An 11,616-nucleotide genomic window follows, 5' to 3' on the forward strand; every position below is an offset into this window, starting at 1 on the left:
AGGCTGAGACAGCAGGATCACTTCAAGTTCAAGGCCAGCCTGGGCAACATAGTGAGTTCAAGGGCAGTCTGAACTACATAGCTAGACCCTGTCTCAAAAAAACAAAAGTAACAATGACCAAAAAAGAAGAAGAAAAAAAAGATTCCATCTCACCCTTGTCAGAATGACTATCATCAAAAATACAAAAAAAATCCAGGTGGGATAGTGCACACCTGTAATCTCAGAATTTAGGGAGGTTGAGGCAGGAAGATAGCAGGTTCCAGGGCCAACTTGGCAACTTACTGTGACTCTCTCTTAAAAATAAAATTTTAAACCGGGCATGATGGCGCATGCCTGTAATCCCAGCCCTCAGGAGGCTGAGGCACGAGGATCGCCTTGATTTCGAAGCCAGCCTGGACTACCTTGTAAGACCCTGTATCAAAAAACAGGATAAAAAAAGAAAGAAAGAAAGAAAGAAAGAAAGAAAGAAAGAAAGAAAGAAAGAAAGAAAGAAAGAAAGAAAGAAACTAGAAAGAAAAAAAGGTACAGGGAAAGTCAAATGCAAGCTAAGCACTGTGGATTGTTTTCGGTTTTTTGGTACTGATGATTGAACTCGGGACCTTGTGCTTGCGAGGCAGGTGCCGGAACCACTGAGCTACATCCCCAGCCCAAAGCACTGTGGATTGTTGAAACATATCTATTCTGTTTTCCAGCTGTGTGACTTTGGGCTTATTATTTAAATGAGGAACCTCTTTCCCCTTCTGAACAGCAGGGATAACCACATTTACTTCACTGGGTTCTTAAAGGTGTCACTGAGTGAATGCTAGTGGCTCACAGCTGTCTAGACACCAGCTGGACCATGGTGCCCAAGCCCCACTGAGTCCTGCTCCATGGTGTCTAATGCCAGCTCTTGTCCCGGACACCGGGCCACATCCCATCAACAACCTGCTCACAGCCTGCCACCTACCTTTACCCTGTGATCCTAGCATGGCAGTTAATTTTGTGTCATCTTGGCTGAGCCATGGTCCCTAGACATGTGCTCAAACATTATTCTAAATGTTTCTGTGAGTGTAGTTTTGGGTAAGATCGACATTGCAGGTCATGGACTTTGAGTGGAGCACATTTACTCCACCATGTGAGTGGGCCTCCTCCAATCAGGTAACAGTTTGGATAGAACAAAAAGACTAACCCTGCCCAGACAGGAATGAATTCTGCAGCAGGTGCCTTTGGGACTTGAACTCCACCATCAGCTTTCTCCTGTATCCGCTGTGTGCCACCCCACCCCACAGAATTTGGACTCGCTGAACTCTAGGGGCAAGTGAACCAAGACAATTTCTTTTTCTTTCTTTCTTTTTCTCTTTCTTTCCTTTTCTTTCTTTCTTTCTTTCTTTCTTTCTTTCTTTCTTTCTTTCTTTCTTTCTCTGTCTCTGTCTCTTTCTCTCTCTTTCTTTTTTTCTCTTTCTTTCTCTTTCTCTTTCTCTCTCTTTCTCCTTCTTTCTTTCTTCCTTCCTTCCTTCCTCCCTTTCCCAAGGACACTCTGCCACTGAGCTACATCCCTAGCCCTTGTTATCCCTTGTTATTTTTTATTTACTTATTTTTATTTTTGTTTTGTTTTTTGAGACAGAGTCTCACTATGTACTTTAGGCTGGCTTTGAACTGAGTGTGTAACCCAGGCTGGCCTCAAACTCAGTGGTGATCCTCCTGCCTCAGCCTCCTGAGTGCTCGAATTACAGGCATGCACCACCACACCTGACAAAATATTTTTGTTTTGTTTTTGGTACTGGGGATCAAACTCAGGACCTTGCACTTCCAAGACAGGTGGCGGCACCACAGAGCTAAATCCCTGGCCCCTGACAAAAATATTTTAAAAATAAAGTGTTGTTACTTATGTACAGTAACCATATTATATATTTTATATGTGATCCAAGACAATTCCTCTTCACTCAGTGAGACCCAGGCAAGCCAAAGTTTAGACACAATTAGACTCTTCCTTTTTTTTTTTTTTTGAGACAGGGTCTCTTTCAGGAGGCTAAGGCAGGAGGATGACTGCAAGTTCAAAGCCAGCCTCAGCTACATAGTAAGTTCAAGGCTAGCCTGAACTGCATAGGAAGACCTTGTTTCAAAAGAGAGAGAGAGGAGGGGGTGTGGAGAGATCTTATTATGTAGCCCAGGCTGGCCTCGAACTTCAACTTGCAGTCATCCTCCTGTCTCAGCCTCCAGTGCTGGGATCACAGGTGTGCATGACCACTTTCTTTTTCTTTTTCTTCTTCAAAGACTTCTCTAGTATAACTGGAGCTTTAAACAACTAGCCAAAGCAAGAAGGACTGAAAAACACTTTATTTAACATCACCTGCACTGAGTCTTGTGCTCACACCCAGGAGTGTGTCAAACATGGACAGTGTTTCGGTTGTGTGGATGTGGATCTGGGTTCAACCCTAGCCACCCCAGCGCAGCTTCTCAGAGTGTCTGTCAATGGGGCCCTCTTAGCACAGACATAGGCCCTGCTTCTCTAGCTGCCATCAGCCCTGGTCCCAGACCCCTGGAGCCTCTCTTGGGGGCCTGAGGACGTTGGGGGCCAAACTAGGCCAGGGTGCTACCGGAGAAGGCTCAGCCAACCTCTGCTGCAGATTCAAGTCCCCCACTTGCACCTGGCCCGTCCCTCATTCCTGCCTCTTGCCTTTGCTTTCAGCGTCCACTGCAAGGTTGTCGGGGAGGACCCTGTCCAGTCATCCCCAGGCCTTGGTCCCCAGCCAGAGGGGCCTGTGACAGTTGCCTGCTGCGCAGGCTGGGTCTTGGCCCTGGAAACTTCTGGAAGAAGTAGGAGACACTTCTGGGCTTTGGCTTGGCCTCTCCCCACCCAGGTTTGGATTTTCGATTGTCCCCAGCAAGGGCAGGGATCCCAAAGCAGAGCAGAGCCTCCCTGCACCTGGCAATACTCCTCACACCACACTTCGGTTCCAGGACTTCAGCCCCTCAGACACCCTGGCCAGGCTCCCACCAGAGGACAGAGGAGCAAGGGGGTCATGTTTCAGGCCCCACGAAGGCTATGTGAAAAATAATAATAACGAAAAGAAAGGCTGTGTGACTGTGGGCATACCACATGGCTTCTCTGAAAAAGCAGTCATAATCGCAATTTTGCAGGGTGACCATGAGGTCGAAATAAGATAGTAGCAGTGACAGTGGCTGCCATGGTGGCAGGCACTCAACAACAGCTTCCTTTCTCCAGTGAAACCCTGGGCCAGCTGGTCTTTGGGAAGGGCCACTCCAGCAGTGGGGCAGGAGAGGCCGGTGTGTGGTGACTGCTTCCTGAGCCTGAGGTGGGGCAGCCACGCTCCTGGCCCAGGTCAGAAGTGGACCTGAGTCGAGGACAGCAGTGGGAAGGCCAGGAAAGGCTGGTGGCTGGGATCGGAGGCTGATCCTGGCCAATCTGCTGCTGAGGGACCAGGCTTGTTCTCCCTGCTCTGCAGATATTCAGGCCCTAGAGAGGACCCCAGCTTCCCCCTGCTGGGGGCCACCTGCCCAAGGGGCTGTGGAAGGGCAGGGTGGGGTGGGGACAAGAGGACACTGAACTTGGAGGGAGAGCCCAGCAGGCTGGGGCCAGTGGGCGAGGCAGACAGCACATGGCTGGGGGACATCTGAGCAGGAGGTAGGGTCACCACAGCAGGGCTGAGGGACAGCAAGGACAGAGGGCCCGGGAGGAGGCCACAGGGATCCTGAGGCTGTGGATCTGGGTGCAGCTGCCGAGCTGGCAGACAGGAGACAGGAGTCTGGAAGATGCCTGGCTGCTCCTGGCAGCCATGCTGTCCCTGGGGAGCAAGCTGTCCCGGGAGCCAACTGGCCTGGCCCCAGCAGTCAGGGGGCTCGGGAGCCTGGCCGAGGGTACAGTCCCTGGGGCACAGGCGCTCATGCAGATGCAGAGTCTGACTCCACCAAGCCAGCTTGGCCTGCAGGCCCTGGATCTCCTTCCGAAGGGCCTGGTTGTGTTTCTCCAAGGACTCGTGCTGCTGGAGGAGAAACAAGGGGCAGGGAGGGGTGTCAGACAGCATTGGGCCCCACGTGACCACTGTCCCCTCCAGGGTCCTCACTGGAAGGGAAAGATGCTGCTACCATCTGAGTGTCCAGGACACAGCCCCTTGGCTACCCTCTGGCCAGCCCCCTGCTGTCACCCACAAGTTCCCCATCCAACACCCTGGCAAGGCCCAGACCTGCCCTGTTTTGTGCCTGCTGCTAATCCCCTGAGCCAGCACCACTGGTCACCCAGGACCTCCTCCAACTCCTAAATGGTGTGTACCCCAAACCACCCCATTTTCCTTCCCAGAAAAACCATTCAGCAAATGCGTCATTATTGTAGGGTGAACTGTTTTGTTGCTGTTGTTCTGTGGATTGAACCTTGGGCCTTGTACATATGAGGCAAGTACTCTACCACTGAGCCCCAGCCTCAGCCTCAGCCTTGTTTTCTTTTTTAATTTTATTTTGAAACAGGGTCTCCCTAAGTTTCCTAGGCTGTGGCTGGAACTTGAGACTGTCCTGCCTCAGACTCCTTGAACAGCTGGGATTACAGGTGTGTACCACCACATCCAGCTATGCTCAGACCCTCAGCTCCATCTGCCCTGCTTTCTGTCTTCTTGCCCTGTCTCCCTGTCCCTGGGATCTGCTTCCTCAACACACTTCCAGTGTCCTTTTCCTGGACACTCTTCTGCACCTTCCCCCCCCCCCGCTGAGCTAGTCCTGATGAAGCTTTCCCATGGCAGCTTCAATGTCATTCTGTCTTGGGCTCCTTGAGTGTGCTTAATGCCAGTGCCAGGGCTTCCCGGTGCTCAGAACCCGTCAACTAAGGCACTGTTAGGGAGAGTTGGGATATGATGTTCTCCTGGATATGCCTAAGTCAGCCAGCAATGAGTCCTGCCTGCTCACCACCTGCTTCTGAGAACACAGGAGAGTCATCAAGGTATGCTTCTAAGTCACCATTTGTGATGGCAACAGTGGTGAAAACAGAAAAAAATCTTATTTCCACATCTCATAAGGCTGAATAACTTGAACAGCTTTCTTCTGTCCCCTTTCCTGGACACTTTTTTTTTTTTTTTTTGGTACCAGGGATTGAACTCGGGACCTTGTGCTTGCGAGGCAGGTGCTGGAACCACTGAGCTAAATCCCGGGCCCTCTGAGACACTTTTTTAAAAAAAGAAGATGCAAGGGCATTTTGCATAAATGCCATCAGTGGACCCACTTACAGGCTGCCTTCTGGATAGGAAATGGAGTTTTTTGGTGCTAAGGATTAAACCTAGCATTCTGCACATGCTAGGCTAGCTCTGTACCACTAAGCTACATCCCCATCCCTGGCCACTGCCTCTCTCTTTCCTTCTTTCCCCCTTCCTTCTTTCTTTCTTTCTTTTTCTTTCTTTCCTTCCTTCCTTTCTTTTTCTTTCTTTCTTTCTTTCTTTCTTTTTTTTTTTTTGGTACTGGGGTTCGAATTCGGGACCTTGTGCTTTCGTGGCAGATGCCAGAAACACTGAGCTAAATCCCTGGCTGGCTGGCTTTCTTTCTTTCTCTCTCTCTTTCTTTCTTTCTTTCTTTCTTTCTTTCTTTCTTTCTTTCTTTCTTTCTTTCTCCTTTCCTTCCTTCCACCTTTCCTCTTCCTCTTTCTTTCTTCCATCCTTCCTTTCTATTTTGTTTAAGTTCAGATTGGCACTAAACTCATGATCCTCCTGCCTCAGCCTCCTGAGGGCTGGGATTATAGCCTTGCACCATCACAAAGGGCTTTGAAATGAGAATTTCCAAAGCATATCATTGTGTCTCTCTTCTAAATTCTCCAAGCCTTCAACTCACCCCCAGGAATTGAGTCACTCAATCATTCATTCATTCATTTGCCATTTTCAGTTCATGTTCAGATGTTACGGCTCAGGGAGGGCTCTCCAGGTCCACCCATCACATGCCAGCACACACTCTCCTTCTCCTCTTCCCGGCTTTACCCCCCACCCTGCCCCAGGCTCATCACACTCTGACGTCCTAAATACTTTTTTTTTGGTATGGGCAATCTAACTCAGGGCCTTTCGCTTGCCAGGCGGGCACTGTGCCACTGAGCCACATCCCCAGAAAACCCTAAATACTTGATGGGTCATTTATTCATCTGGCTTCTGTGTGAGTATGAGCTCTGTGGGGTAAGGGCGAGACTTTGCCTGCTGTATTCACAGCTGTCCTTCAGTGCTGAGACCTGAGCCTGTACATGAGAGACCCTCAAGGGTACTTCTAAAAGCAATGAGTAAGTGAAAGCTCTTCCCAGGCACCATCTCCTTCATGCCCTGTCTGCAGGATGCTGCCCCAACTGTACCTGTGCCAGCACAATTTCATGTGCCCACAATGCATTTTCTTTTCTTTTCTTTTCCTTCTTTTCTCTTTTGAGACAGAGTCTCACCACCATGCGGCCTCAGTGCATTTTCTTACCTTCATCCACTTGGAAAACTCCTATTCACTCCTCAAGACCAGCTCGGATTTCATTTCCTCTTTACATCACCTGATATCACACTACCTATGTACTAAGGACTGAATTATGTCACTCCAAGATTCATATGCTGAAGTGGTAACCCCTAGTGTGACTGTATTTAGACACAACTTTTAGGAGGCAATTTTACTTTTTTTTTTGGTACTGGGGATCGAACTCAGGGCCTTGCGCTTGTGAGGCAGTCGGTGGAACCACTGATCAAAACCTCCAGCCCAGGAGGCAATTTTAAATGAAGTTGAAAGGGCAGGGCTCTAATCTGACAGGACTGGTGGCTTTTATCAAAAAATGAAAGGAGAGCTGGGCTTGGTGGTACATGCCTGTAATCCTAGCACTCAGGGGGCTGAGGCAGGAAGGGAGTAAGATTTCTCTCCTCTCACACCTGAGAAGGAAGGTCCTGAGCACCCAGCAAGAAGGTAGCCACCTACTATATAAGCCAGGAAGACAGCCCTCAAGGTCAAACCCAGGAACACCTTGACCCTGAACATCCCAGTCTCCAGAACTTGAGGAATAAATATCCTTTAAGCCTGCCAGTCTACCATCTTCTGTACAGCAGCCTGAGCAGATGAATGTGTCGCTTCTATGGACATGTGCTCAGGGTGCTTTATCCTGTCAGTGGCTCCCTGCCAGGCGATCTTCTAGGTGTTGGGGAAATAGCAGGGAATGGAATAGCTCCCTGACCTCGTGGTGCTCAATCTGGTGAGGAAGGGTGGATTATGGAAGAGAAGTCACTGCTAAGGATGAAATGATCCACCCGTGTATTCGTGGGTTTGTGGGCTTTGGGGTGGCATGAGATGCTCTTTCTCTGGCTCATTTGCTATCTGTCATGTGATGCTCACATCCTGCCCTGACCCAGCAGAAGGACACTGGTCAGGTTCTGGCCAGATGCCAGCATTATGCTCTTGGACTTCTACGCTAAATAAACCACTATTCTTTATGAATTACCCAGTGTGTGGTATTCAGGTATAGCAGCAGAAAATGGACTAAGGGGGCCTCCCCACCTGGTGCAGGGCATCCGCCCTATCCGTGTGCTTCTGCCGGCTGCGCTGGGCGGCCACCCGGTTCTTCTGTTTCTTTTTCAGCTGCTTCTGACACTTCTTGGGGTCCTGCTGAACATGGACAGAGGCTCAGAGGTTCCCCCAGGGCCATGTGCCCTACATAGCCATTTGTAGAGCCAAGTCCCCTGTCCTTCCAGAAGCCCCTCTGGCTCCCTTGGCACCCATACTCCTGCCCCCGCAAGCACTGCACACCTTGTGATGCCAGTGTCACCCAGTGTCCTGCTTACAGTCCTGGGGGTGCAAGAGCCAATGGGGGTTCAGACCTAGGCAGAACTAACTTCAAACTGCACATTTGCCCAAGCCATGTCTCTCGGGGCTACACACTTCTCTGGGCCCAGTTGCTTCATTTGAGCAACCGTGGAAGCACCACAGTCTCCCCCTCACAGGCCTCTGAGAGGCATGGAAGAGGGAAGCCCATGCAGCAGGCAGCCCAGAGCCAGGGTCAGTGAAAGGCAGCACTGTGCTTCTCACTGCTGTCACCTCACCGCCACGGTGTTGCTGATTTTCCTGACTGAGAGCTCCATGAGGGCAGCAAAGGGGCTGATTCAGTACCATATGTCCATGTCCAGCTCAGGCCCAAAGCTGACATTCAGTTACTTAAATATTTATTAAACACCTGCTGTGTATTGGGCACTTAGCTAGGAGGACATAGCACCAAACAAACAGGCAACAGTCTCAGCCCTCACACCATTCACATAGCAATGGGTAGTAGCCCAGAAGGAATGAATGGGAAGTCCTTCCAAACAGGGGAGTGGACCCCAAGGTTGGCAGCTGTGAGATCCCCCACCACAGAACTTAGATGAATTATTTAATCCAAATGTCCAGAGCTCTGGAAAGTCAAGGCAAAGGGAACTGGTGAAGACCTCATAGCTGAGTATCAGGGTCCCAGGGAGGATGCTGGCCCCCCTGGCAAGGACTCTGGATGCTCCTAGGCTCATGGGTACAGCTCCACCCTGGGTAGAGCTTTGAGGGGTTCATGGCCAAAGCAGGAGCATTGCAACTCTGGAGGGCTAGGAGACTAGAGGTTGGGAAGGACCCAGTGAGCTAAGGAGGAGGCCACAAAGGGAAACTGCGGGAGTAGGGTGGAGGAGGGGAGAACAAGTGGGCAGGGGAGAGCAGGTAGATGGAGTCCAAGTTCTAAACCAAGGCTGGATCTGCAGTACGAGAGCCAGAAAGCTTCATTCCAATCCCCTAATATCCCAGGGGAGGAACTGAGAGGCACAGAGGGAGTGTGTGGAGTCTGCCTAAAGTCACACATCCACAGGCACAGAGCTGGGACCGGAGCTCTAGACTGCATTTTTCACTTCCTGAGCCCTGGGACCCTTGGGAACATTTCCCCATTTTTTCCCCCATGTTTTTTTCTTTACTGTACTAAGGATTGGACCCAGGGATTTGCACTGAACTACATCTCCAGGCCCGCCCCCCTTTATCTTAAAATTTTGAGACAGGGTCTCACTAAGATGCCTACACTGGCCTTGAACTTGAACTTGTAATCCTTCCGCCCTGGATTGCTGGTAGTAAGGCACGTGTCACCATGCCTGGCCATATTCCCTTTCTCACCCCCACCCCGGGTCCCTGTACTCACTGTCCTAGTCATCAGTGCGTCTCCCTGGCACAGGTGCATGGCTCAAGCAGGAGGAGCAGAGAGTCACACTGATCCCAAATGTCCCTCGGCAGCTGTGACCTCCCACTGCCCTCCAAGGGCCCAAGGAAGTGGTGGCTCTTTAAACTCCAGTGACCACTCCGCCCCCAGCAAGCCAGTTTCAGTTTCTCCTAAAGCCACTAGCTGCTCAGAATCCCTGGTTCAGGGTGGCTCACGTGGCTGGAACTTCCTAACTGGAACTGGCCTTCCGGTTGGGCCCCTTCTCTGGAAGCAGGACTGTGGGTGGGGGAGAGGAGGGAAGACAAGGGCCAGGTATGGGAAGGGTATTCTGGGGAGGGAGGAAACCAAAAGAAGAAGCCAGTGGAGTCCCAGAGTTCATGTGGGCCTTGGGAGAGCCCCTGTGCTCTGTGGGGGACCCCAGATTCACAACTCATATTGGAGCTGAACTACTTTAAGAAAGTGACTTACCCTTTCTGAGCCTTAGTTTTCTCATCTGTCAAGGGTATGGGTGGGCTGGTACAAATTCTCAGTCTTGGAGTAGGAACTAAAGGAGATAATAAAACCACCCCAAACCCCTTGAGAGCAATGTCAAGGCATGTCTTCAAAAACAAGCAATGTCCCTTAAACAGAAGAGATGGAAAAATTACTGCTCCACACAACAGACCACGAAGTAGTGGAGAGGACAATCTAGGGTGAATAGCCCAACTTCCAAGCTGTGTGACCTTGGTAGGTAATTTCACCTTCCTGGGCTGCTTCCTAATTTGTGAAATGAGGATAAAATCATTTTGTTATGAAGATTACATGCATTAAGGCAAGTGAGACACCTGAGATTATGCCTCATGCGGACGGAGTAAGACCTTAATAAACGTCTGCAATTATGAGGTGGTGGGAGATTGGAAACCAAGTTTATCATCAGGCCTAAAAGTCCAAAACAAGCTGGGCATGGTAGTTCAGGCCTATAATCCCAGCACTCTGAGAGGCTGAGGCAGGAAGATTGCAAATTCGAGTCCAACTTGGGGAATTTAGCAATTTACCAAAATCCTGTCTCAAAATAAGAAATAGAAAAAGGATGTAGTTCAACGCAAAGGTTCTAGATTGAATCCTCAGTACCAAAAAACAAACTGTCCAAAGCATCTCATTGTACATACATAGCAAGCTGAGACAAGTCCTAAACATTATGATAAGGTTTCTATAAAGTTTAATAATATGGATGTGTACACAGGTAACGAAGGTATAAAAATACACCTGGGAATGAGAAACAAAATTCAGAGAATGATGGCAGGAGAGAGGAGGGATGCCCTGAGAGGGACAGACATGGGGACTTTGGTGATCTGCGGTGTTTAATTGCTCTGTGGCATTGTTGCCCACACTTTGAGGGGCACTTGAAATGGTTCATAATAAAAGCTTCTTTTGAAGACCTCAAAAACACAGAAGCTCCTGGCAAACCACAGGGTTGTTCTCTGTGAGGGAGAATTGGCTCAGATGGGGCATCTGTTAGGGGAACAGAAGAGCCAGTAACCCCTATCAGAATCAGCATGTGGTATTTAGAAGCCTATGGTCTGGCAGGGAGAGCATGCTGAGGTTGTGCCTGAGTTTTGAGGGCTCAAAGCTAAAGATGTGGGGTCATGAGGTTGGCTAACATTGCAGATATGGTCTTCTGACAGAACATAGTGCCTGGATGTTATCTTGAGGAATTCAAAGATGCCTCTGAGCTTATCAGAAAAGAGGGCTGCAAGTGATTAGCAATGTCTGCCATGCCGGGATTGATTACTGATGTCTGCCATGAGCACAGGTGGGAATGTTGTGATCTTCTGTCCTCCCTGACCCAAGGTTTAAAACCAGCCTGGGCTTCAGAGTCAGAAGTCTAAGGGCCAGGGGGATTTATTATTTTATTTTATTTTATTTATTTATTTTTTTGGTTCCAGGGATTGCAAAAAAAAATAAAGTCAGAGTCAGAAATCTGGACTCTGAGTCCTGGCATTCTGCTCACTGCACTTATCCCCCACAACCTCAGTGTTCACATATGTACACTGGAGATGATGATGAAATCAGGCCTATTTTACAGAACTGTTTTGAAGAGGGAAAGGCTGAGATGAGCGGAAAGGTCTTTGGATGTTATAAAGTATTATCTGCACAGATGCAGTCCCCCTCCCGAAATCAGGGGTGACATAGTCTAGATGCTAGGGTCACGCTGCAGGCTCATTAGAAATGCCTGAGTGGGCAGAATTGGGAGTGCCAGCCGGGCCTTGCCTCTTCCTACAGAGGAGTCTGGGGACAGAGGCTGAGGTGGGACACCCGTAAAGGGAGTTTGCTCTGTTTCTGGGAATTATTTTTGTTTCCTGCACATCAGGAGGACTGGGGCATCTCGCCTATGCCAGGCACCTGAGGGGCTCATTAAGCCAGTCCCTGAGCCCCACAGGGAGCAATCTGGCAGAAGCATGTGCATGATGTAACCCCCCAAAACACCTGTGGGCAGGAGG

At 49.7% G+C, this 11,616-nt stretch overlaps 1 protein-coding gene across 2 annotated transcripts; it reads right to left on the minus strand.

Annotated features, from left to right (window-relative positions):
- Nucleotides 1-330: 330 nt before the first annotated feature.
- Batf2 (basic leucine zipper ATF-like transcription factor 2) lies at nt 331-9,563 on the minus strand. Of its 2 annotated transcripts, none has more exons than XM_004852441.3 (3): nt 9,119-9,563; nt 7,477-7,584; nt 331-3,983 (listed from the first exon to the last, which is right to left on the minus strand). In XM_004852441.3, the coding sequence occupies exons 1-3, from the start codon at nt 9,155-9,157 to the stop codon at nt 3,324-3,326; spliced, it is 807 nt and encodes a 268-aa protein (XP_004852498.2). In that variant the 5' UTR covers nt 9,158-9,563; the 3' UTR covers nt 331-3,323. The 2 variants fall into 2 exon arrangements, with proteins under 2 accessions (XP_004852498.2, XP_004852499.2); XM_004852442.3 differs by having other exon boundaries at nt 7,477-7,581; nt 9,119-9,326.
- Nucleotides 9,564-11,616: the final 2,053 nt, after the last annotated feature.

The sequence above is a fragment of the Heterocephalus glaber genome, unplaced genomic scaffold, assembly GCF_053883595.1.
Source record: "Heterocephalus glaber isolate CG9 unplaced genomic scaffold, H.glaber_assembly_v1.0 deba00000594, whole genome shotgun sequence".
In the NCBI taxonomy this organism is placed as follows: domain Eukaryota; kingdom Metazoa; phylum Chordata; class Mammalia; order Rodentia; family Bathyergidae; genus Heterocephalus; species Heterocephalus glaber.

Bases quoted from the DNA above. Each gene is read 5' to 3' on its own strand.
- Batf2 (XM_004852441.3), bottom strand. From the start codon at position 9,157: ATGCACCTGTGCCAGGGAGACGCACTGATGACTAGGACA. The intron at 7,585-9,118 runs GTGAGTACAGGG...GTCCATGTTCAG, and splicing joins ACGCACTGATGACTAGGACA to CAGGACCCCAAGAAGTGTCA. The intron at 3,984-7,476 runs GTGGGGAGGCCC...TTTCTCCTCCAG, and splicing joins GGGCGGATGCCCTGCACCAG to CAGCACGAGTCCTTGGAGAA.